Source organism: Taudactylus pleione, unplaced genomic scaffold (assembly GCF_031769625.1).
Source record: "Taudactylus pleione unplaced genomic scaffold, aTauple2 ptg000627l, whole genome shotgun sequence".
Taxonomy (NCBI): Eukaryota; Metazoa; Chordata; class Amphibia; order Anura; family Myobatrachidae; genus Taudactylus; species Taudactylus pleione.
The window spans coordinates 2,895,458-2,922,573 of record NW_028285029.1 but is presented as its reverse complement, the minus strand read 5'-3'; the positions used below and the strand labels follow the sequence as shown (position 1 = coordinate 2,922,573).

At 38.3% G+C, this 27,116-nt stretch overlaps 1 protein-coding gene across 1 annotated transcript in view; it reads right to left on the bottom strand.

The window, feature by feature from the left end:
- LOC148479265 (extracellular calcium-sensing receptor-like) overlaps positions 1 to 4,857 on the bottom strand; it is a 34,742-nt gene extending 29,885 nt beyond the window's left edge. Inside the window, exon 1 of the mRNA XM_088454682.1 lies at positions 4,651 to 4,857. Within this exon, the coding sequence (XP_088310808.1) occupies positions 4,651 to 4,857 (207 nt within the window). The remainder of the gene's footprint in view (positions 1 to 4,650) is intronic.
- Positions 4,858 to 27,116: the final 22,259 nt, after the last annotated feature.

Below are 27,116 nucleotides of genomic sequence, written 5' to 3'. Positions count from 1 at the left end.
ACTTATTAGACAGTGTAATCACATATTTTGTCAGCATGTTTCCACAGTTCCCAAAAGATGCTCTAATGGAAAAAACATTTTTAAGGTAGTTTCTGAGGTAACGTTTTTGATGGGTGCAAGACAAAGTAGTCCACAGCAAGATGGACACAAGATATGCAAAAATAAGTAATTTTCATTCACAACCAAAGCCTGTGCAGCTGCAATGGTGCTTCTCTATGGAACCCAGGAGAGATTCCTTTTATTTGTCCATAATTGGCTTTAAACAAGCAATGGAGGGTTCTTACCAATTTTCATGCAAAAATGGTTATTTATTTGATCTGACATCATCATACAGGTGAACATTTCAAAACTCTGGGGATCTTTGTTAATACAGGTCACAAAGAGAGATACATCACCAGTAGTACCAATAAAACACCATAGTAAATCTAGGACAATAGATGTGTTTATATAGTTTTCAAACTATTCAGTCTTGTTACTAAAAGATAAAATCCAAATGTATCACAGAACAAAAATATGTTAATTAAATATTATTTCTTGAGCAAAGAAAACGTGGACTCCTCTATGTATCTTTTTACACTTCTTGCATCAGCCTTTTGATCATAAAATCATATGACCAAGGGAAATAACTAAAAAGCCAATCTCATGCAACATTGTAAAACTCTTAATTATTTTTTCTGGATTCACTAGGGTGTTTTATTGGTATATAACCTATTGTTGTTTTTTTATTTATTTATTTTATAGGTTATGTTGGAATTATCACAAAATTTCACAGCACCAACAGATTAAATGTTATATAATAGAAGGGATAGTTTTAGGCTATTATATTACTCTATGGCTGCAGTGAAAAGGTTCACTGAGAATCTTATATATTTTTCTATACTATGGCAGAGATTTTTTTACCTAAACATGTTTCCTCCTTTTGTGAAGGAGATCAGGGAGTAAATTAATTAAGATGGGAGTTCTTTTTAAGAAGTGATGTTGCCCATAGCAACCAATCACATTCCAGGTATTATCTTAAAGAAAGTTCTAGATAAATGAGAAGTAGATTCTGATTATTTGCTATGGGCAACATCACATCTTAAATAGAACTCCCATCTTAGTAAATTTACCCCCTGGAGTATTCAGCACCTTAGTTGCATCTGTCAAATATGCCAAGTTTATTTAAGGTAGTTGGGCAAATAACCTATATGGAGCTCTGCATTTCAACCATCCAGCTTTGCAATTCCTTCCATGCTAATATGCAAGTGCAGTAGGAGGTGTCTGGACCCCCTTTGCACATTGTTATCCCAGGTAAAAGGATGGGATAACCTTTGCAATCATTGGTCACATTGGTGGATGGCACCAGCCTGCTGAGTAAGCCTCGGCTTATGCATACTGGCAGGCGTGTAAGGCCAGGAAACTGTGTGTATGGACACAATTCCTAGCCTTGCCACTCGCAGAAAACGAGGCAACATGGGGCATTAGGCAACCTACAGGAAGAGGGGGATATCAGACTCCCACAGGGGGAAGGGGGGCCAGATCGGACACCCACTGGGGTTGGAGGGGGGGCCAGATTGGACACTTGAGGACACAGGGGGGAGGGGTTGTAAGACAGTGGGTGGAAGAGAGGGGGATACATGCAGCAGTGTGGAAATACTTGTAGATAATTCAGCTGCAGGGGAAAAGTATCACTTTTCCGAAAAGCTGACTCTCCAAAAAGAGCAGTTTTTTGGAAGTGAAACATATGTTAGGGAGGCATGATGAATGAGGCATGATGAATGAAGCATGCTGAATGCCTCCAAAACATTTTTTTAAATAACAGTTAGTTTAAAACTTAATTATCACTATTTATGATTATGTCATGATGAATAGGCCCATGTGACTAGCTCTCTGCAGATATACAGTAAGGATCTCTGCAGTGATTCTAGACTATTCGTCAAGCACCCTCAGACTGTTAAGCCTGATAATTATATCAGAAATCCTGTAGAATGCAGGTACCCCCGAGAGTGCATTTTATTTAATTAACAAGCTTTACTCACTTTACACTTATGATTGTATCATGCCTATTAAATCTAACTTAATAGTTAAATATCTTGATGACACTATTGTTGTTGGTTTGATTAATGGTGTAGATAAGTCTGCATACAGATACTAGATTGTGCTCCAATCCCAGTGGAGTGAAGTGAATCCTCTGTTCCTCAATACTACTAAAACTAAAGATGTTATAATTGATTTTAGCTGTTCAAGGAAAAACATCTGCAGCCTCTAATCTTAAATGGTAGCAAGGAGGAGGCAGTGAAAGCTTTTAAGTTCCTGTGGACATCGCTGCAGATCTTTCATTGTCTACTAACAACTTTTTTTTTGATAACTAAGATGCAGCAATTCCTCTACTTTTTGATATGGTTGAAGGCTGTAGATCTGCTGAATTGTTGTACATGTGCTGTATTTTTTTTCCAAATATATCATGGTGTGGTTTGGAAAGTACATTCTGGGCCTGATTCTGCAAGGAAAGCAGCCACAAATTTGCATGCATTGGGTGACTGTGTATGCATTGCAGTGCATGTGCAGAAACTGGCCACTGTGATTGGGTAGTGATCGCAGGGAGCATGCATTCTCAACACACATTGATTGACAGGATGTGACCATTTGGGGGTAGTGACATGGTGGCCAGTGAAATGCAGGCATGGCAGTGCATTTGAATGCCATTACAGGGGCGTGAATAAATAAGTACCCATGATGAAATATTCTGCCAGAGCTCTAGATGCAAACAGGAAGTTTAGCAGTTTGTGAGTGAGGTCTGGTAAACCACATTTGTTCGTTTGGGTCCAATGATTTTCGATGTTACTGATGTTTTCACTGTCTAGCGAGGTATTGCAAATGTGAGTAATGGGAAGTGGACGGCATTATGTATTGCTGGGTGTCGGCTTATCGTGCTGTGTCGGCATCTTGGTTGGATTCATTAGCATATTTTTGTGGTGGCCGGGTGTATGTGCAAACTTGTGATCTGTGCTGAATCAGGCCCTCTGTCAGATTGTAACGTGCTCCAAGGGGTAGTTACTTTGTTATCATTCAAAGTCTATCTATGATGAAAGACATTTCAAATAAAAAGAATGTAGAGAATGTAAATTGAATTATTAAGGACAATAACAAACGTAGTCATGGCCTTTTCAAATGGCTGCTTTTTAAAAAAACACTTTAGGAATATTAAAGTGCATACTAGTTGTTTAAGAAATAGTTTTTACTTATCTGTTATAGCTAGTTTGAACTCATGGTTAGTACTCTCGTTTTTAGAATTATTTCCTTTCCTGGAACCTGGCAAAAAAATTTAATATGTAATCCATTGAATTTTTTGATGTTTTGTAGTGTGAAATATAAATGTTGATTGATAAAACTTTTAGGTGGAAATGTAATACCCTCTGAGGTGCAGGCATCGGCGAGTCTGCCCATTTTTTTTAAAGTGCCAATAATCTAAAATTCAAAACCATGTTTGTTTTCTCTTTTTAATTATTGAAAAAAAACAGGCAGACTCACAGGAAGCACACTTGATACCAGCATCTCGTAAATGTTATGATCACTTGAATAATTCCTCTAGAGTCGTACTGGTGATGTCTTCAAGCCAATAACTGCCCCACATTGTTAACTTAGAGCTAAACATGCTCACCGGTACTTAGATTGCCACCTTGACTTATGCTCAGGCAGTAGGGGATTACATAGTAGTTCAAAAGATCACTATCAGTTTATGCAACTAATGACTGGATGCCAGTACTGATGAGAACCAGGAGATGCTAAACAATATTTGTATAAATGAATAAGTAAGGCTGAGTGGTTAGACCGCAGACAGTGACTTGGCTAAAAGGTGAAATGACACAATGAGGCTAATAACTGAGGACACTCTATATGGGCTGATTATGTGGCAATGCCAAGGTCAAAGCAAGCAGCTTCCAGCTAGTATGGAGTAGCAAGGCCACAGCACAGGTCACAATAATCAGATGACAATGGAGCAACAAGGTCACGGACAGGAGCCGCAGCACTGAGGTAAATGTGGAACAGCAAGGTTGTGGGCAGAATTCGCTGATAACACAAAAGCAAGGCAAAGTCCAGAGGGTCTAATAGAATTTAGACTGTTAGAGATTTTTCAGGAGTATGGACAATTACCAGAGTCTACACACCCGGTATAAACTATAACGGGCAAGGTAGAGCAGACCTGACATTCCTCTAACAGAGAGCTCCACTAATCAGAGTGAAGACAATCAAATTCCAAAATAGCAAGCACTGCAGGATTGTACAGCTATCTGGCAATTCCTGCAGTACACATGGCCGCTCTGCATCTTGGTCTCCCAGCATCTTCAGGTGCCATCCCAGCTCAGTTTTCATGACCAGTGAGAGTGTCAGACCCTGTGTCCAGAAGACATCCTGATTGCCCAGTGACTGGCAGAACCTGAGAAGGTAATAACCCGTGGCATTGGCTTGTTACAGCAGACATTTACATTTATCCCTTGTAGTCATATTGGAATACATGTAACAATCCTTTCATTCTTGTTGGTAATCCAAAATGGTCTCAGTGATACTCTGCATGTTTCATTAAAAGTGAGTTCTGTGTTGCTTCAACATTCATACAAATAAATAACTAGATTGCATCAATATTTCTAAATAAGATGTGATGGCACTTACCTGTGTATAACCCAATACATTCAATGTGTCTGCCATTGGAATGGTGGTGTGAGAGTTGAGATCTCCAATAAAACCGGCTACTGTGCTTTGCCCTGTACGCATGTAATTTGGAAAACATTTTTTATGTCCAGACAATATACGTAAAACATCTTGTACAGCTTTATTCTCACTTCCACAAGAATCATAAAGATGATAACCCAGAGTCATATTGGGCAGGATGTCTGAGTTCCTGTTAATCTGATCAATTGCTAAGAGAAAAGCTCTGAGATGTCTGTATTGTCTTTGTAGTATACTGTTAAAAATAATTTATTGTCTACAATTAATAATAATAATAATAATAATAATAATAATAATATTGATTGTTTACACTGTTTTTCAAAATATGCAATATGATTTTCTCAAATGAAAAGAACATAATAAACTTACAATACTATTTAAAATTCATGTTTATACACAAAACCCACACTAATAAATAATCAGTGCCCAGACTTAAAAAACAGACAATATCATTCCTCTCTCACATTCTTGTGACACAGTCAATTATGTCTGAAAGACCTCTCTCCAGATCATCACATGCAAGTGGATAAATATACTGTACCTCTCAGGCAAATATCTACATATTTATTTGAATGACAGATACTGCCATTTGTGGGTGGTAACAGGGAAAGGTCCAGGAAAATGGGGGAGTGGATGAGTGAACGCAGGCATGTCTGGGCATCATAATGGCATTTTATGGGCGTGCATAATTAGCATGGAAGCGTTATTATACATGTCACCTGGTTGAATTTCACACTGCAATGAATGCAGTGTTTGCCATGGAGTAGGGACTACCTCAAGGGCTGAGAGCAGCTCCGATGAGACTCGATGTTATTGATAAATCATACACTTTCTGGAGTTGATGTGTGCTAAGTACAAAAAGTAGGCATCATTACACCACCGTACAATTGCTCTGCTGTCGCTCTCTAAGACATATAGGGTGTCCTTAAGCCTTGCCATGTGATTTGCATACCCTGCCCCTGATGGCTGTGAAAGTGCACTGCATTGTGACCGGGTCTGAATCACCCCATTAGTTTCAATGTAATTAACACACTGTATATGTCAGAAATCGGTCTTAGCCTTGGTGTTGTGCTGATTTGTCTTTGAGGGAGCCTGGCCTGGGTGTATATGGAGTATGCTGTCTGGGAGTTCAATGCATGGAGGTGGTCCCAGGGATCTGGAGCTCTGGTAGTGTTCCTTCTGGCTATGGGCACTGGATGTGGCCATTGTGGCTTCTGTTTAGCTAGGTGAGTTGCTTTTAGATTCTTGGTGTTGTGGTGGTCTCAGTGGACATGGGGTACTGAAAGGCATCCCTGCCAACCATGGACACTGGGCATCACCATGTTGGTTCTTGTCAGCTGATTATTAAGTGTCCAATGCTAACAAGGCCAGTGTCCAACCGACTGCACACAGGGTATATATTCCTGGTCCTGACAGCAATAGGCAGCCTGAGCTTTGTTGCTGATACTTCTCCTTGGCTCCAGCTCCCATGCTAGTTTTCTTAGATGCTCAGAAGAAATCCACTCCAGCTCCATTTGCTAAGTCTGGTCCCACTATGGCTTCAGTTGATAAGTTTGGTCCAACTCTGCTCCAGTTGCTAAGTCCGGTCCCACTCCAGCTCCAGTTGCCAAGTCTGGTTCCACTCTGGCTCCATTTGCTAACTTTAGTTCCTGTCAAGTACCATTTTGGATCCAGTTATATAGCAAGTTCAAATTAATTCCAGCTGCTTTGTGAACTCTCAGCCTGGCTCCACTCCAGATCTCATTTATATTTCAAGTCCTATTCCTTTTCAGCTCCATTGTATGTACGTAGTTCAATCCTCGGCTGGGTCAACAGGTTACTTAGTGCTGACTGCATTAGCTTACCTATACTATACTACTGCCTACTATTTTTAATCTTTACATCTATGAGCAAGAGTTATATAAAACCTTCTTTATTAAAGACCTCCCAAGCTTCTCTCAAACTGCTATCCAGCTATTCCTTGGGGAAACCAGTGTCCCCAGCCTTGACAGTATAATAGGTACAATTATTGTTTAATAACTGATTTTGTTCATGAAGTTCATGAAAATGTATATTATAAATAGGATGTGAAAGAGAAAATTTATGGATCCTTTCTATGCTAATGACATCCTAACTGGAGATTTTCTCTAACATTAGGAAACCCTTACTACAATTGCTATTCGTAGTGTTAAATTGTGCTGAGTAGGTTTACATGTAACATTAAAGCACTCAGATTTAATTGTCCTATACCCTTTAAAAAGATAATGCTAAAGTGTTGAAAAGTTATGGGGAGATCTTTTATAGCCTATTTGCACAGCTTTTGTGGTATTTATTTGATGGAAAATCACAAAGGCAATTAAAAATGATAGACACAATTACAGTGACTTACAGTTTCTATTCCACAGACAAAAGTGATTTTTGTTTGAATTCTTCATAAACATATTGTCTTCCACTTTGGCAAAAATGTAAAGTAAAATAACTTTAGGGTGTCATAAAATTAACAAAATATAGTGAAACAAGCTGGCAGTGAAACATTGAAAAAATAAGTATTTGCTCTAGTGGCGCTCAGTAATGCAGGAGCACTTTCAGATATCATGGATATAATTGGTGTCTTATATTTTAGGATTGGAATGCCATATGCAGTATTTGGTTGACGGAGCTGCTTTATGTAGGGCTAGAGCATTACAATTTTGTAGAAAGAGTCAGTCTTATCATGGCATAGCAGGGTAGTTATAGGAAAGAGTAGTTTTAGTAGAGATACAAAATGAATACAGTCAAAAGCATTAAATTGTGTCTGCAAGCATTTGTGTGGAATTAGGAAAAAGGATTTAGGTAATGTGAGGCGGTAGTGAAGCAAATTTTTGTTAGGTAGAAGAAACGCTGAACTGTTGAAGATATTGGTTGAACACAATATGGAAAATATCAGGTCAATTGAATGTACATCACAATAAGCAAGACGTTAAAGAAATGTTCTGGTGGCAGTGATGGTGAATCACTAGTGGTAGAGATAGTGGTAGCAGAGACAGTGAGACAGTGGTGGCAGTGATGGTGAGACAGTGGTGGCAGCAACTGTTAGACAGTGGTGGTAGAATTTGTGAGATATAGTGGCAGACAATGTTGAGAGAGCAGTGGAGAGATGGTAAAACCGTGGTGGCAGTGAGAAGGAGATGATGAGTTCAATTGAATGTATATCACAATAAGCAGGAGGTTAAAGAAATGTTCTGGTGGCAGTGATGGTAAAACTCTCGTGGCAGATACAGTGAGACAGTGGTTGCAGAGATGGTGAGACAGTATTGGCAGTGACAGAAAGACATTTATGGCATAGATGGTTAGACAGTGGTGACAGAGATGGTGTGACATTGGTGGTAGTGATGGTGAGACAGTGGGACCTTGACAGTGAGACAGTGGTGACAGTGATTGTGGGACACATATATCACCATAAATTAAATAATATATGGATATAAAAAACACATCATTTTTTTCTACTATGAGCTCAGAGCTCAGTGACTTTAAATATAATTATTGTTAGAAGTCTCTTAAAATAGTTTATATGAATCTTATGAATCTTCCTAAAACCCTTAAGTCCCTCACATCTTCTCCGGGTCATCCTATAATCTCTGGTATCAACTCTCTTACCTCCAATTTTCAATTTCTATAATTACTGTTATCTCCAAACTTGTGTTCCTGTGTTGAAGCATTTTTTTGTGTATCCAATTAATTCTTTTAAAGGACTCCTTACTCTGGATGGTCAATCCCTATATACCATATTCCTTATCCATTTTTCACCAATCTATGTCCACCTTTACATGGGAGAGTAGGACAATCTCTTGTGGGTGGCAGGCTTGGCACATCCCTGGTTTTCTATGACAATCTATTAAAATTATTTGTCATGTGTTCTGCACAACACTTTGTTTCTTCTCTCAATTCTAATGCTTCACATTCACCCATGACAGTAAGCACATCGACATCCTGGATGTGATCTTTGAAGCTATAGGCACCCTTATTCATATGTCCAATTATGACAAAGTTATTAGCCCTCAATCATATCTACATTTCTATAAAACACAAGATAAACCCTGGAAAGTCAATGTTTCAAAGACTAGTTTCATAGGTAATGTTTACTTCAGGAGATATTCCATAAAGAACCAAACTTTGTAGTGGATGCATGCCAAAATAGGGGCTATTAAGAAGTTATCCTTTAGAAAGCTTTAACAATTTTAGTGCTTGTGATAAACACCCTTTCCAAATGATAAACAAATCACCAATAAAACAGCCTTAGAGAAATTAATGTAAAATAGTTGTTACATATTTTTAGTGAGTTTAGTCTCTAAATAGTAATGTGGGAGGAGTACCTTTAAAAAGGGAAGGCAGCTTGAAAGCCAGCTAATGTAGAGGAGGAAGAGGAGATGTTGAGAGCCCTGGATTTTGAGAAATTAATCTTGAAGTTGGACAACTCCACAAACTTTACAGATAGATGGGGCAATGATAAAGTCAAGTGGGAAATGGTGGCTAACAACTGCAAATAAGGCAAGTTTATGCTCCACTTCACCCACATGTATGCCTGAGATATTTGAATTGGCTCATATAGATCTCGCCAGAGTTTCTATACAAAGTACAAAGACTAACGGGGATAATGGGCAGCACTGTTGGGTACCTTTTGTAATAGAAAAGGCTTCTGTCAGGGTGCCATTGACTCTTACTCTTGCCAAAGGAGTAGCATATAAGGCTAAGATTATGTGGAAAGCAAGAGTACCCAGTCTCATATGGCCGAGCACACAACCTTGTAAATGTCCTACTTATCCTGTCAGCATCAGTGGACAGGAGAATGATGGGTGTATTCATCTTTGATGCTAGATGCATTAGATTAAGGACTATTGTGGTATTTTAATGTGCTTCCCAGCCTTTAACAAAACATAGATGATCAGTTGTGGGAGAATGGGATGGATTCTTTTGGCTACAAGTTTAGCATATAATTAAAGATCAACAATAAGAAATGAAATGTGTGTGTAGCTCTGGCACAGGTAGGGGTACTTACCTGGTGTCACAACCAGAGTTGTTTTATCTGGAGAATCATGGTTTCTGCCTACGCGGGTGCTTTGATGCAGTCCTACTGGTGGGGGTGCTGGTGTATGGAGGTTGGTGTGAGGTGCATGTGGATGTCTGAGGGAAACAAGTCATGTGGTGAGAGGTAATGCTGGCAACGCTGCCTCATTGGTTTTGGACATGTGACTTGAATCAGGTTGGAGCATCTTGTGTTTACTCTCAACAGCCTATCATGCACTTTCCCATGGTAGTTAAGGGTGTTCAGCATGCTCTCTAGTTGCCAGTGCAATGTAAACACAGCACAAGCTGTGTGAGAGTTCTCTGAGCTCCTAAGCTCGGTGTGTTATTTGCAGTCCCAGCAGTGCTCTGTTTCCTGCTCTGTCTCCATTGCAGGCTGTTCCTGGAAACCCACATCTACCTTGCTATACCCGGTTACTCATCCCATGGTTTGTGTACCCTCAAGCTCTCCAAACTCAGAACCCACTCCAGTACTTCAGATCTCTTTTCTTCAGTCACACCTCCATTGGACTTTATTTTCTCTGCCTGACAACTGTTTCCAGCTTAACTAATTGTACTTTATTTTCTCTGCCTGACAACTGTTTCCAGCTTAACTAATTGGACTTTCTTTTCTCTTCCTGACACCTGTTTCCAGCCTTAGTAATTGGACTTTTTTTTCCTGCCAAGATTTTTGGTTTCTGCCACACATCATTTGGACTTGTTTATATATCCATCACAGTTTCATGAATTATAATACTCTTCCTTAACCTGCTGCATTTCAATACTACAAAACCATTCCAATTTATTCTCTTGCTTCCACCGCAGAGTTCAAAAATAATCCAAACCTGATACCTGGCTTTGGATGACTGAGATTGATTAGAAAACTGGGAATCTGCAGAAACAGAATTGAAAGAACAAAGAAGCATGGGAGCCAGTAAGTCTTTAAATGTTTTATAATCTGCTTTGTTCAGACCATCAGGGCCAGGGCTTTTGCCAGAGGGAGAGGAAGATATTGCTAGCTCAACCTCCTATTATGTAAATGGAACAGCACCAGATATTTTCTATCTGAGGGAGGGAGAATAGGGAAAGACACTGGAGATAGATTGCCTAAAACATTGTTGGAGGAAGGGAGGGGTGGGGACCAAGGGGAGGAGCCCATGAAATTGTAGAATGGAGTAATATTGTTGAAAGCAGGAAGCATTTTTAGAAGTCTGTGAGTGAAATGTACTGAAATTATTGTTAAAAGCATTTATGAACCCAGATGCTCTTAAGGCTCTATCTAAAGGCTTCCCTGGTCTGTTTCCCCATTGGTTAAACCAACGTTTGCAATTCCACAATTATGATTTAATGTTGTCAGAAGTAATTTATTAAGTGCTGTGCTGTTACTCAAGATAGACATCACCCAAGAGAGAAGATTGTGGGAGGTCTCAAGTTGTTTAAAAGGCTGAGGTATTGTTCAGATCTGTGCAGATTTCTGCTTTTTAATATAGGAACCTAGCTGAATGAACTTGCCTTTTAAGAACACACTTATGAGCCTCCCAGTTAGAAATCTGGGAAACATTGGGAGTATGATTATCAGTAAGATAATCAACAAGAACGGCAGCAATCTCAGCCTTACAATGAGCATCTTGTAAAAGTTTTTAACTGAGCCTCCAAGTTCATTGTCTGGGTGAGTTGTGGGGTAGAGCCAACTTCAGCGAAATTAGGGCATAATCTCACCAAGTACTCAGGCTAATGGAATATATAATTTATATAGTACTAATTATAGAATGCCACAACTTGTAGTGCTGCACATCCACATTGCACTGAAAGGTTTTCTTATGTCCGATATGCCAACTAAACTGTATATGACCTGAATGTACTGCACTAGCATAAGTTACCCTTTGTGGAGCTACTCACATATTCAACAGTAACATATTCTCAAATGTTGGCACTGTGATGCATTTATGTGCATAGAGAATGCACAATTACTTTTTGCAGTGACATATTTTCTGTTATTTGACACAATGACATTACTGTGTTCTTTCTGATTAGTCTCCGCAGCATATGCTGCATCATTCTGCATTGTGCTTTACAATTCTTCTACAGTGACATGTTTTCTAATGCTGGAACTTACTGGCATTGCTATGGGGGAGTGGGAGGTGTGAGCCGCACCCAGGTGTCACCCTCGGAGGGGTGACACCAAAATACCGGCTCCTCCTCAGTGCCAGAAGCTGGATGCTGCAGTGTGACATTTTCCTGCAGCACTCTGCTCCTGTCACAGAAGAGGAACCAACAACATGGGAACTAGTATCTGGTGGCAGCAAGGCATCTCCAGGGATGCTATGCATGCACCCAGAGTGATGTGTGTGGGATTTCCCATGTGGCCATGGCCCTTTGGGTTAGTTCATACCCCCTTTTAAGGCATGCATGACTCCGCCATGCACCAAACCCAGTGACACCTCTGCTGGCAATATGATGAATTTATATGTCATTTGAAATGTCTATTATAGTATACACTACTTCCTTAGAAAATTATTTTGGGTGGCACTCTTTAGCTCTGATTTAAAGGGATTAATCCCTTATTAGATTATCTTTTCTAGATATATTTCACCTCTCCCATACATGTAGTATGATTACACAGGAATATGTGGACTGTACACGTTCTGTCAGCAATTCAAGAATATATGCATTCTTATGTATTTCACTATTTCTTTTATTGCAATCAAGAGTGTATAGAAATGTTTAAAATGATATTTAGTATCAGTATAGTTTTGTGAGTTGCAGAAGACGGTATTTGTCGAATGGCTTCAGGCCTAGAGCGGATAAGGCCTACCTCTTCCTCTTTATAGTAAGCAAATCCTGTGTCTGATGCAGCAGCCATCTTGTTTAAATGTTTTAGCAATAATAATTGTAGGTTGAGTGTGTGCAGATGAGTCGATAGCAAGTTTCAGATTTTATAAATAAAAAGATTTAAATTTAGATAGCATTGGTCTGCAAGAAGCAGGAGCTGAAGGCTACTTGGGAAAAGAAAAAGTAGATAACATATTATATTGTCAAAATTATGGTTAGGACATATAACCAATTAAGGCCTGGCACGTACGAATGTTAAATAAATTAATATTCACCATTTTGGATTTATTGGAGGTATGAACAGATGTTAGTATAAAGCTCACAAGAGAAAAAGGGAGGGGGGAGCAGTCGGAGGACAGATGACAGATGGCACACAGCGAGGATCTGGAGGCGCTGGTGCCATTGCCGTGCATATGTATCAAATTAGCTGACTGGTATGCTGCACTGGGTGTCACAAATTTATTTTACAAGTATTCCCTACTGCTGCTGAAATAACTTGTATTTTTGTTGTGAGTCTGCAATGGCAAAATACATGTATGATTAAGTTGCCTTTAAGTAAAAGCATTGTCATTCATTTTAGAATCTGTTTTTATGTGAATTATTTAATTTCCCTTTGTGACGGGTAAGGTTTGTAAGTAATCTAGAATACATTGCTTTACCGTTTATTACATATTTGTTGGAATATTACCTATATTACCACTAGTACTGCAGATATACTGTAGGTCTCTTGATTAGATAACAAGTTGTCTTGGTTCTTTGGCTCTTTTTTATTTTAGCTACTATTGGATGACTGGCTCTATTTTGAAGATATATATCTAGATCACATTGAATTAAGCCATTACACTTACTGACACGCTATATTTTGGATCAACATATCTACTTTATAGTGAGGGATATCATTACACAATTCTATATATGGAGTTATTGATGATCCAGACCTGTTAATACCATAGTGGTAATTTTTTTATATTTGTATTTTGTTTTTGTATTAATAAACTCTATGTTTTAAATTATCTCTAATAGGGTGATTATGCCCCAATCAAAGAACGCTGTTCTTTCTTCTTGCTTATACCACATTATCCACCTGAAAAGTACAATATGCATATCAATATGTACAACTAATAACTTTGAATACCCAGCACTTCAGTCTTTCATCCAGAGCGGGTTGTCCAAAGAGAGAGTTTACCCCATTTGATTAGAGCAAAAATAAGGAGTACACTGTATACTGTGTAAGTTGTGTTTAATGGAATATTACCCTCTTCCCATCATCAGGAGCCTTCAGCCATCCTTCCACAGACCTGGTACTTATGAAGGAATTGGTTTGATATACTTTAATTAGCACAATTCTGTCATGAGGCTAGTTTGCCCTTAGAGGACTACTGTATGTATTTTTTATGGTGATGTATCTACTTTATATTTTATTCTATAACTGTGGACATTTTTATTGACTATTAAAATTGAAAAATATAATGCATTATTAGTGCTTTTTTATTGTACTTTCTTATTCTGAATGATATTATTGTCCCATACTCTATTAAGTACATGATCATACTAAGAAACTTATATGGGTTAATTCTCTTCTACCCAAATGGGAGCACATTTGGAATTTCTTACACCAATTAAAATCTGGGTAAGCAATATCTCCTGGTTCTCTGATAGGTAGAATGAACAATGCATGGATTGATCCTATATCTTGCTGTAGTATTTGTATTATGTCCATAATTTCTGTAAAGTGCTTTGAGGGCTACTGGAGAAAATTGCTATAAAAATAAAATGATTATTATTATTTGCCTTTTATATTTCATGTTATCTTTGAAACCACCTGGAAGTTATACACTTTAATTTTATGCAAAAGTGCAACTGTGCTACTTGTGGTGGAACTGTGGACCTGATTCAGAGATGGATGCAGTTCTAACTTCAGCTGCTTCTTAGCAAGCTGCTGAGGTGCAAATCTGAATACAAAAGAATCCACCTCCAAAAAACATAGACACCCATTGCAGCCATCGCACATAGGATTGCAGATGAATACACTGCCACAGTCCACATGCATGAACACCGATTGTAGCCCCATGGTCATGCAGCATAGCCGTCTAGAGTGAATTGCTGGAGCCAGTGTGTTTGGGTTTGTAGATGCCTCAAGCTACCCATCCCTAAAATGGCCCAACCATACCTGGATTTTTATGACCATCTACAGTATTTTCCAATAGCAGCATAGCTATACTGCTGACCTGTGCAGTACTTCACCCAAACTCGACTACCACAAGCAGGCTGACACTTAGTAAAAATACAGCATCAATACTTGTCCATGTAAAATAATTGGTATTTTGACCAATGTTCTAAAGTTTGTAATATGGTAGCTTTTCCATTGTTGGTTCATTTGCAGATAAATGGAAAAAATACCAAAGTCGCAAATTTACCCCTTAATCTCTCACACCTCCAAAGCACCTGTATGAATACAGACCTTTTTAAGAAAAAAAAAATTCAAATATTCCTTTACCTGAGTTTCTTATTTCCTCATTGCTTCTACTAACTATTTACACAAAAATTAACTTGTATTATTATTTTTTTATAATGACTAGTCCAACATGCCATATAGATTAAATTTAGTAGCAATAGTTTAACATATTTTATTTGTTTACAGATATTGCACATTTAATTTTAACAAATGGTTTATAGATGTGTCAAAAATCATAGGGTAATCAATGAATCCCAGCATGTCCTGTGTGCTCTCTTTATTAACTACATTCACAAACAGCATGGTCAACAAATTGAATAAAAGTCTGAGGTGCCTGATAATGTTCCTGAGAATGTTCCTGCCACTGTCAACCATTCCGCTGTCCTCTCCTCCCTAATCTCCCTACTTGCTTTAGAAAATAAATCAAATAAAACTTAGCTGCATCAGGACTTACCTGCATCAGGATCAGTGTCTCTTTCTGTGTGACCTGATCAGCTTATCTGCACAGTAGTGAGCTGAGATGCAGTGATTGTCTGGCAGGCATCTCAGCTGAGGTTGCACAGATGAGCTGACCAGGTTACATAGGTAGAGACACTGATAACTAATCACTGGGTGCAGGTAAGTTTTTTTATTTAATTTTTGTTTTTACTATTTATTTTCACTGTGATCATCCTCTGGTCTATCATCCTCTTTTCTGGGATACCTTATAAACATACTTACCAACTCTCCCTCATTGTAAGGGAGATTCCCTAGAATAGCAGCAAGCTCCCTGTCTCCCTGAAATGCTGCCAATCTCCCTGATGGCACCTTACCCCCATTATGAAGCTTTAATATTTAAAAAAAACAGAGATATATACATTCAAATTGGATCATTAGTATAATTTCCATGCATTGGTTATGAGACACAATGATCCCTATGGCTACATGCATTTTCTAAAAATAATCGGTGTGTTTTCATCAACAAATAGATTTTATGAACAGTTTTGGGGCTTGTTTACATTTGGATGCAAATCAATTTTATGACACTCCCCTCAGATGTAGCAGTACACACCCACTTAAATGCTGTGCTCATAGGTGCTGCTGTCACAATATCCCTGAATTGCATTTTCAAAAGTAGGCAAGTATGGATTATAAATAGGTCTGCCTGCTCTACTCTCCAATTGTTCTTATAGGATTTTTTTTATTTGTATCAATATATTGTTAATTGTACAATGGTGCTAATTATATGCAATTATAGTAGAGGTATATAGGTCAGACTATGACACTTCAGAGTTACCTTTGATAAAGCTGCCATTTTGGTGCAGTGAAATGCGTTAGCCACTTTATTTTTAATGCTTTATCCGCTGGATGAACTTCTGGCTTGCAGTGCAATACCATGACCCACCTTTGCTTACTTTACACACTATATGCTGCTGGAACAAACTCCTTGGCTCACAGGTGATTTACACATGCATGCTCACCGTACTATTTGAGGATACAGTGTGGATTTACCATCTCAACAGCAGGAGACCATTCCTATATCAGTGCACTGACAGGTAATTGTAAAAACCAACTTGAATATTGACTAAAAAAGTAGGAGCAACAGCATTACTGTTTGGGACTTACTACAGCAGAGGGGTATATATAGGAATGGGAGTGGATATCACATCTGCAAAAATATGCAGCGGGGTTGCTTAAATGTTTTATATTGTGAGTATTATTTTTATTGCTTACTAAAAACTAATTTACTAATATTATATTCACTTGTAATTGTGATATTCTGTTACTTCATCATAGCTCTACCACTATTTCCTCTATCAGACACACAGGATGATCACAGAAGTTTACTCTGGGATCTGCTTTAGCTTTCAGCAGACAAGGAAGGGTTGAGCTAGAGTAGAAGAAATAGGGGGGCCCTGTATAACCCCATTTCCACAATTATTATCACAGGGTTCCCTACTGGTAATATTTTACTTTAATAAATTTTAACAGATCACATTTCCCAATACAATTTTGGGAATTATGATCTTCTTTAGTAAAAAATTTGATAGTGAGGGCTTTTAGGAGTTTTTTACAAAAGCTCCTCCAATTACCCTTTCATACATTTAAGTGATACTAGAATAATGTTACATGGGTGTGAAAGCACCAATTTCACATTATTTTAGTAAAAATAATATTTATAAATGTGACCCTTAGTGATTGTTAGTCTGCTAATGCAACCTAGAACATAACTGCAAATAATACTTTTTTGTATCTGTGGAAATAACTAATGTGCCATCAGTTTTTAATAAACTGTTAAGTTTAACTCTTAAGGTTCCATTTCCTCTTCTTCCAAAGCAGACCACATTGGTATTACAACCAAAATATCCTAAAGATGTCATGACCATTGATATATCTGCTCCTCAATGACCTACTGTATTCATATTTGCACAATATCTCTAATTTCTTCAATTGAAAGCTTGCTGAAAAATGCTCACAGCAACAGACCATTCCCATGTGAGTTTACTTATATAAGAAAGAACAATTTTTAACTTTACCTGTTAATGTATTTTTGAATTCATTTTCTTTTCCATAAATATTTCAGTCTGTGTAATGATTGTTTCATGCTAATAATTTTAGTATGTGTGTTACTGTAATCTACATTTGTGCAACCAAGAAGGGGTAATTTATACAACTGCTCCTGTTGACCACAACTTGCGTCAACCTTTTTTTAGTCATGTTTTAAATTTCTCCTTTGCTTAAAACAATATTAAGTTACAGTATGTTTTATTGTTACAACCTTGGAAAATCCTACATACCACTACAGTGATCCACTTCTCAGTGCCCTTACTATAAATATAAGTTCCTTTTTGCTTTCCCTTTTTGTTATAATGAATTACTATTCTTGGTGTGTCATTGCAATTGTCATCATACTATATATGCATGATTTAAATTCTACTGCAATAAGTTATTACTATATATACATTTTATGGCATTGGGCTTTTTTATCTTGAATGAAATACATAAACCTAGAGCACTTAATTGCATCCTCATATTTCCTTTTACGGGTGATGATAGAGACCACAGGACTTTTGGAGATGGGCTTTTGTAAACAGCCTTACACTGGCTACAGGAAGTAGCTGGAGAATTAGGTACCCCTCTTACAGATGAGTCCTCATACAACTAGCCTCACTATGCCATTTGTTGTGACACACCACATACAAGAGAGCAGTGCTACTCTCTCTCTAAATTTATATCTTGATCACATTGATAAACTCTAGGAAACACCACTCAATCTGTACCCAGGGTTTTAATGAGGGTGATGCAACATGGGAGGCAGCACAGGGCACTGCAGGATGAGGGGGTCAGTGCTGTTCTGGCTTGTCAATTTTCTGTTTATAATCATCCTTACTTGTAGCTTCTTATTTTTTTCCCCCAGCATCTCCTGGCCCTTTCACTGGCCCCCCAGCTGTAGCATCAGTCCTGATCACTAGTCAGCCCAAGCCAGGGATCCCTGGGGAGTTGGGGACCCCCCCAATAAAAGGATCCCCTTCTCCAGGGCACCCCTGGACTATGCTGATAGCCCAGGGCTATCCCCACCACTCTTGGGCATTGGGTGGCAGGTTGATGGTGTAGGTGTGGTGTAAAATAAGAGAAGTATCAACATTGTTTTTACAGTAGAACTGCAGGTCCCAGCAAGCATCCCCTGCATGATGGTACTTGGAGGACCACAAGTATCAGCATGCAGTACATTAAGGGCTGCTGGCACCTGTAGTTCACCTGTAAAGAAATGTCTAAAAAACACTAAACACTGATAACGTGATAGCTCTAGATTACTTACAGACCTATAACCTTGTTTTAAAGAGTACTGAAATAATTCACACAAATACAGATCCTAAAATAAATGACAATGTTTTACTTAAAAACAGCTTAATCATACATTTATATTCCCAGTGCAGACTTACAACAAAAAAAGATATAAGTTAGACCAACAACAGTAGGGAATACTTCTAATATAAATGTGTGACACCCAGTACAGAATACCAGGATAGCAGTCAGTCAATACTTCATGCATATGTAATGGCAATGGCACCCCAACCCCATTCTGTGCTGTCTCCTCTGTTCTCCGACTGCTCCCCCCTACCTCTCTCTCTGGTCATAGTTATATCTTAATTTTGTTTATACCTTCAATTAATTCAATTAGTCCAATTTATCCAATTAATATTTGTATGTTCTAGGTCCTCATTGGTCATCTGCTTTGGACATAATATTGACATAATTCTGTGTTATATTTCTGTTTCCATGTATGAATCAGACAAGGTCTCATGTAAGAATCAGACATTTAACCTTCATTTCTGCTGATTGCAGTAAAATGCTATGTCAGTTAGGTCATTTGTTTATATAAAAGCTGATACCTGCTACTGTCAGCTGTTCTGTGTGTGTTAAAACTTACATTTAAAATCTATTATTCTTATTGCTAAAACCATGTTTTACCAGTTTAACCTATACATATCTCTACAGTTAATCACACTTGCAGAGGAAAAAAACACTAATCTCTACAAACTTGTTAATACATCATTTAACATGCTTTTAGGTAAAATATAAAACAAGATGGCTACTGCATCAGTCACACACTTGCTTACTTTAGGGAGGAAAGGGTAGGCCTTATCCTTTCTAGGCCTGAGGCCATTCGACAAGTGTTGCCTTCCGCAACTCACACAACAAATATATATATATTCTCAATCATTTCTATATACTCTAAATTGCAGTGCAGGAAAATAAAGTAACATAAGCATGCATAAAGAAGTGAATTGTTAAAGGAATATGTACATCCACATTATTATCAGCTCCATCCTCTGAACATTCTTCATAACTCCAAAGAAAGTTCATATCTCTCATAAATTGCATTGTCTAATTTATTTTTAATGCATTGGAAAATCTTCTTGAAGCATTTCACCAATATATAGAAAATCAACATTATCAGTACAAAAAATATTAAACTTCCCAATGTGTGCATAATATTGATCAACCAATTTCAAACCCATGCGAACAAGGTACTGGGGTTCAACCACATGAACCAACTGTCAGGGACCACACCTTCACATTTATTTCATTCAGCATAATTATTTTTAACCCGAATAACTTAATTTAACCTTTCTTTTGTTATTTTTTCTGCATCACAAGAATTTGTGATGTATGTATAACACTTTAACCCATATACCATTTGTAAATTAACACAATTTTCTGAAGTTGCAGCTGTAAGGTAGTCTGTGCTGCATTCATTTGTTTTTATTGCTTGAAGCTCTCTATCCACAAATCTAAAAATACTGTCATATATATGTCTGTGATATTGTTTATTAATTCTCCCAATTCCTGTATCATTCCTTGATTTTAAGTTATTCCCTATGTACCAAATGTAATTATGTTACCAAATCCCAAACCAACCTTGTAACCTTGGTACAGTGTAAAAAAGGTGTTTGTACTTCTCATGTACCATTTGTATTGCTCTTTTTACTGTTTTTACTCTTTTCAGGAGTAATTCTTGCATATATTTCTTTTAGATCCTCATGTTGTATTACCACTGCATCGGATAGCAATGTTCTCTATAAGACGTATTCCAAAGGAATTTACCCATAACCATTTATTAACCCTATGTCCACAAATGTAATATAACCTCTATAGTAGTGTCCATGGTTTATTAGACAATGTGTTAGAAAACATTACAACGGGCACCTTTTTCATCCATACTTTCTTTTTTCTGAGCATATTCTACAATACGATGATTGCATGTTTGATTGTACCCCAACACTTCTTCAGTCATTAAACATTTTACCTATTCACTCACACATTCATCATTATTAGATTTTGTGTATTTAATAATTTCTAAAAGAGCCTTTCCCCAATCATGTTTAGTTTTAAAAGGTCATTTCTGTAAGAAGGTGGTAGAAACACTGGTTCCAAATAAGTACCTTCAGCTACTATACCATTTTGTTAATACACATGATATAGTACTGATCATACCTTGGATACTTTGTTAATTTTAAACCTATGGAGCCTACAGTAACTCTCCACACCATCTTCATCAGCCACCAGTCCTTGACAGCCCTCATTCACTTGAAAAAATTAAAAGTTTAAAAAATGCAATCAAAGGATACACAGAGACTTTGTTCACACATAGCCATCTTTCTTTTTATTCGGCCACAATCCGCAAGAACACCACTAATAATGTTCCCGATTCTGTGGACCTTATCTTGGTCTGAACTATGGCTCTGATCAGACCCATCATCAAATAAATTCCTTTCATTTAAATCACAGCCAATGTCTTTATCTGTGTCTTCTCTTGCTTCAACTGACTTCACCACTGGGTCGGAAACCATCTTGTAGTGAGATGCGTGAATCCAATTGTCCTTTTCAGACACTCTTAAAGATGTTGAGGTTGTTAGCAGGACCTGGAATGGGCCTTGCCATTGATCTACAAGATAACAAGAACGTAAAAACTTTCTCATCATTACGTAGTCTCCAGACTGGACTCCATTGCAAGGTCCCTCTGGGAGTCCCTTCATAAGCTTTCTTGCTTTTCTTATAAAGTCTTCAGATGCTGTGAGAATTGTATAACATAGTCCATAGTTAAATCATATGACAGCTACAAGTCTATTGCTGGACTTACAATGAGAATAGGCAGTTTTCCATTAAATAGCTCATTAGGGGACAGGTTAAGTGGCCACTTTGGAGTGGTGCAAATGCTATACAAGACCAGAGGTAAAGCCTCCAGCCAACTTATGGCAGTTTCCATACCCACCTTATCTAACTTTGTACTTAATGTTAGTGTTTACACATTTAATTTTGCTTGTTATATTCACATATTGACACATTGCTTGAAATATCTTCCCTGTAAAATGTGTACCTCTGTCACCTTCAACAACACATGGGATTCTCTATCTGGACACAAATTCCTGCAGAATTTCTTTGCTGTGAATGATGCTGTACATGATGTATGATTCCTATGACAATATCTGGATAACTTCTTCAGGAGACTGTGAAGTTCAGTACTCACAAACAATAAATGGTTAGAAAAATGCAAGGTATCCAGGACACATTGAACTTGCTAATGATAATGAGATTAGTTGCAGAAGGGACACGGACATCAGTGATGGTCATCAATTGAATCAACTGAATCAGATTCAACAGTTCACTTCTGGGGAATGGTCATAAACAAATTGTTGATTAGGATAAGCAAGCATAGATATAGTAGTAAGCTTAAGCATTAAATCCACATCATCAGAGATAACAGTCTATGAGGTACAAATCTTAGAATTGTTAGTTAAAACATGCAAACATAGCTATAGCAATAAGCTCAGGCATTACATCAATATCATAAATCATCAAAGACAGCAGTCTTTGAGGTACACATCTAGAATAAAACAAATTAAAAAGACAAAACAGGAGAAAAAAAACAACATTTAGGTAGAAAGGAGGTAAGAGGGTTTGAGGGAGGAGGACCTGTGAGAACTGAGGGAGAAGGAGGAAAGAGCTGTGAGGGCAGTGGGTGCTGTTGGCTGACTGTCATCCCGCACTGTAGGTGTCATTGTGTAGCTTCTTGTTGCCACAGTGTGAGAGATTACAATTGTTTAACTCTGTTCTTGGCCAAATTGGATAAAATAATTGTTGCTTTAACAGCTTATAAAAAAGATTGGTTAGATGTGCTAAACATTGGGAAAGTCTGGTGACCATTTGGACATATTCACACTTTTAGAAACAAATTTCACACTCTCATCATCATACAATTCTTTCATAATTGCATACATACTTGTCATTCAAAATCACATATGCATTTTTTCCCTAGATCCTGCATTGCACTAACCTCATTGCCAAGCTGCCAAGCTCTAAACATTGTTTTTTAATTACTTGGTTAACCCCCTGACTCATGGCACTACACTCTGTGCCATTCACAAGAGACCTTTTATGTCTCTGATACTAAATAATACTCCTTTATTTTCCTTTTTTTTCCAGTCAATCTCCTGACCTCTAAATGGGAATACTCTTTCCAGTCTCAAAGAAACATTATACTTACAATGAGAAACATAACATTCTTTCTAAGCATAAGTTTTTAGTGGGATACTAAACAATTATGTGGTAATATACCCTTGTATCATTTGCCATTTCACCAAACTAATTCACACACCCTGCCCCTCTACTCTGTAGCTTTATTGCAGGCCACAATTAGCTACCTCAGCACTTTCAAATCACTTGCTCATACCCTCTATTTCACTTACATAAACTCTCGTCAATCCCATACAATTACTTATACATTGTTACCCTTTAAAAAAACAACTGAGAATAATCTTTTTTTCACTTAAAAATTGTGACACGTCTGTCATAATGAAAACCCCCAAAAAACCTACCCCGTGTTACCTGTCTTTGCTATCAGATCAACAATTTCCCTTTGCTATCTGTCCATTGTTATCAGACCAGCACCTTTACACCACCTATTACTAAAACCTACCTTGAGTTACCAGTCTTCATTGTCAGATCAACACTTTCCCTGCGCTATCTGTCCATCGCTATCAGATCAACACCAAAATTATCTTGTTATCAGATATCTGCAGATCCTTTTCACAGTATCGACCATGTGGATTTAGTTTAGTATGTAAACAATTTTAACACCGCATTATCTATAACTAATAAATTCAGTTTGTGCTACAAATATACCAGGCCTCACCAATATGCACACCTCCTGCTGTTGTTAAACAACATATCCCAGCATATTAAGACAACCTTTCACCATTGACTTTGGTTTGCACTGTCACGGCATGTTTGTGAGGTTTTGTTTGAAGTGGTTGCAGGTTAAATCAGAAAAATTTGGAACACTAAAATATAGTTTGTAGATTAGTATGCAACAGAAATACATTCATTATGTCACTTAACAGTAATGAGGGTAGTATCATGACATGTATTCACATATCTGTAACACCATGTAATGTGGCCTAAATAATACCAATGATTTATCGGCAAAATATTTATTTAATATTAATGTACTTTTGCCACATACAAATTCCTTATGAAAACATTTGTGGTTTAGCCAAGATATAATGGGTTTAAATATTAGGCACTGTTAAATGTTTTTTTAATTATGATTTTGTACCAAATCTTTAAAAATATTTCCATCACAGCCACAACCACCAAGTCCAGCTCCACCAAAGCTAGCTCCATCAACACCAGTTGTCCATCTTGATGACCCTGATCAATAGGACATCATAATATAGCCTGTGGATAGCCTGTGGAAGACATTAGGGATGTGGTAACTGTGGCACTCAGTAATTACAACACACATCACCACAGCTCACACCCACACCATAGAATGCACCAACTGTGGAGGAATTGTCACATTACAAAATACAAAAGTGGCATTTATAAAAAAAGCAGATGGAACAAATGGATAGCATTAGCTATCAACTATGTAGAATCTCAAATGCCAACAGAGTAGCTCAGGATATTAGGATTAGAATGGTCAGTAATATAGATTTGTCCCTGGTTGTAGATTACACCGTGAATTAGTTGGTCAAAGAGCTGCATTTAAGGCACCATCAGTATCCACAGTAAGCAGTGTGCCACCTTCCTCAGTGTCTGATACACCTACTACTCCCTCCCAGCGTAGCCTGAATAGTCCTGGAGGCCTAGGTAAAGATCATGGTAGGGGGTGTGGAGCCTCTGGGACAAAAACATAAATATGTAAAATTGTATGTCATCAATTGTTATAGTTATGTGGCTGACACAAATATTTTGAATGTCACATGTTTCTAAAGACATTGCTTGTCACAGTAAAATCTTTAAATCTATGTTATGTGCTTTTTTAAACAGATTAATAACAGTATATTGTGGGCTGTCAAAAACACAAAAAGGGTTAACATTGATATTTTTTTACTATGTTTTAAAAGTGATTATGTTATAAGGACCTTATACAGGTTGGATTGCACAGCTGCATTTGAACGCAGCGGGTCAATGTTTGTGCTTTGTGCATGCATATGCACTGCAGTGCATGAACCAGCCTTTGCAATTGGAAAGTGATCGCAGTGAACACGCAGTCCCATCTCATAGCGATTGACATGAGTTGACCATTTGGGGGTGGAGAGGAAGGGTGGTTGGCGGAAAGTAGACATACCTTTGCATTTGAACACCGTTACAGGGGCATGCATAATTAAACACCCTCAATTGCATACACTGGCAGAGGTCTAAATGGCGACAGGAAGATTAGCAGTTTGTGAGGTAGGTTCAGGTCAACCACAACTGTTCATATGGTTCCGATGTTACTCAATGTTACTGATGTTTTTGCTGACTTGCGGATGCATGTCATGGGAAGTGGGCAGCTTTATACAGTGATGAGGTTCTTGGTATAGTGCTGAAGTTGCCGTATGATTGCATCCATTAGCATATTTTCACAGCTAGCGGGTGCATGCAAACGCACCCATGTGATCCATGCTGAATCAGGGCCTAAGTACCAAAGATTAGTGGGTTGCACATATATTACACCAAACAAAACACATATGTACAGTAGTTTGCTTTTTGTGTTAAACAGCACTTACCAAACATTCACTGACCTCAAAACTTAAGCAAGTACATCTCAAGGCCCTTCTAAAAATGTCCCTATAATGACAATATATTTTAAAAGTAGTACTTATTAATATGCACTAATAAACATATGTCTCTATATTGATATTTACTAAATTCTCACTTACTTGAGATATTCTTGTGAATTATTGTCCTGCTGATATCATTCCCCACCTCTGTAGTGCCCACGTCCTCTGATGGGATAGGATTTGGCTCCTCCACAACTGCTTCAATTTCCCCAAGGTCCTCATGCCCTTGACCTAGGGCAAAGTTATGGAGCATGCAGCATGTCTAGATTATATCTCCTACTTTCCAGGCATCAAAAAATATGGACTCCATATGACCATTTCAAACAATACAACAGGCTCTTGAGCATGCCAAATGTCCCCTCGATGACTTTGTGGGTGGCAATGTTTGCGCTATTGTACTGGAGCTGAGAAGAGCCTTGTGGTGTTGATAGAGGTATCATGAGCCAAGTTTGACACCCGTATCCTAAGTTAACTGTATTTTTGAAGGGATTGTAAATGAAAAACAAAATACTGTCCAAACAATAAAAAGCACTATAATACCTTCTATAGCACATGTGGTTAATTTAAAGGATTAGTAGCATTTGCAGTTGCAGATTTTTTAAAGTTGCAGTAATGCATATTTTGTGGTATTATATATGCTTTCAAAACTATCTACACTTATATGGGGTAATTATATTTGCTCAACATTAAAAGGGCAGATTCAATTGGGGGCGAGAATAACAAAAATCCAGCACCTGCGAGGTTTTCCTGCAGGTGCTGGATTTTTGCTATTCAATTAGGTGCATGTTTTTTATTATTTTGAGCCCCGGGAGGTTTTTATTCTCGCACCTCCAGAGCAAGTGTGATTTTTTCTAAAATCATAAATTTTAGGAAAAATCAGTGGGACTTGCTCTGGGACCCCAGCAGCACCCTCCCTGAGGACTAAGGGCCTGATTCAGACCAGTTGCAAACGCTGAGCGCTCACAACCGGGTCGATGGTGGCCCACAGCGCATGCGCACGACGGAGCCGACTCTGTTGTGCGCTTGCACGAGACCCGGCTAGCGATGGGCAATCTGTTGCTCCAGGTCTCGCACCAAAGGGGGCGTGCTGTCGATGTTGAGTGACAGCTCGCCTCCTTTGGTGGGTGGGCTGGGGGGGTAGCTGTCAAAATGGAGGCGTTCCCATGAGAATGCCTACCATTTGGGGGCGGCCACACTGACATCACAAGTGATGTCAGTGGGAGAGCTTTCGGCTCTTTTTGAGCCGAAAGCTCTCTGGGGCTTGTGGCCATGAGACCCTACCACATGGGTCTCGTCGCAAGCCCAATGGTTGCGATGGTCTTGACCATCGCAACTATCATCCTGGCCGCTTGCATTAGCTGTGGGTGGTTACCAACAGCAATGCGAGCGGCCAAGAGGCCGCTCCAAAAAAAAAAGGCCCGGCCCTGATTCAGAGCGAACACTCTGTCAGAGCGACCAGGTCTGAATCAGGCCCTAAATAAGTAATTTGAAGATTCCAATTAGCTTAATTA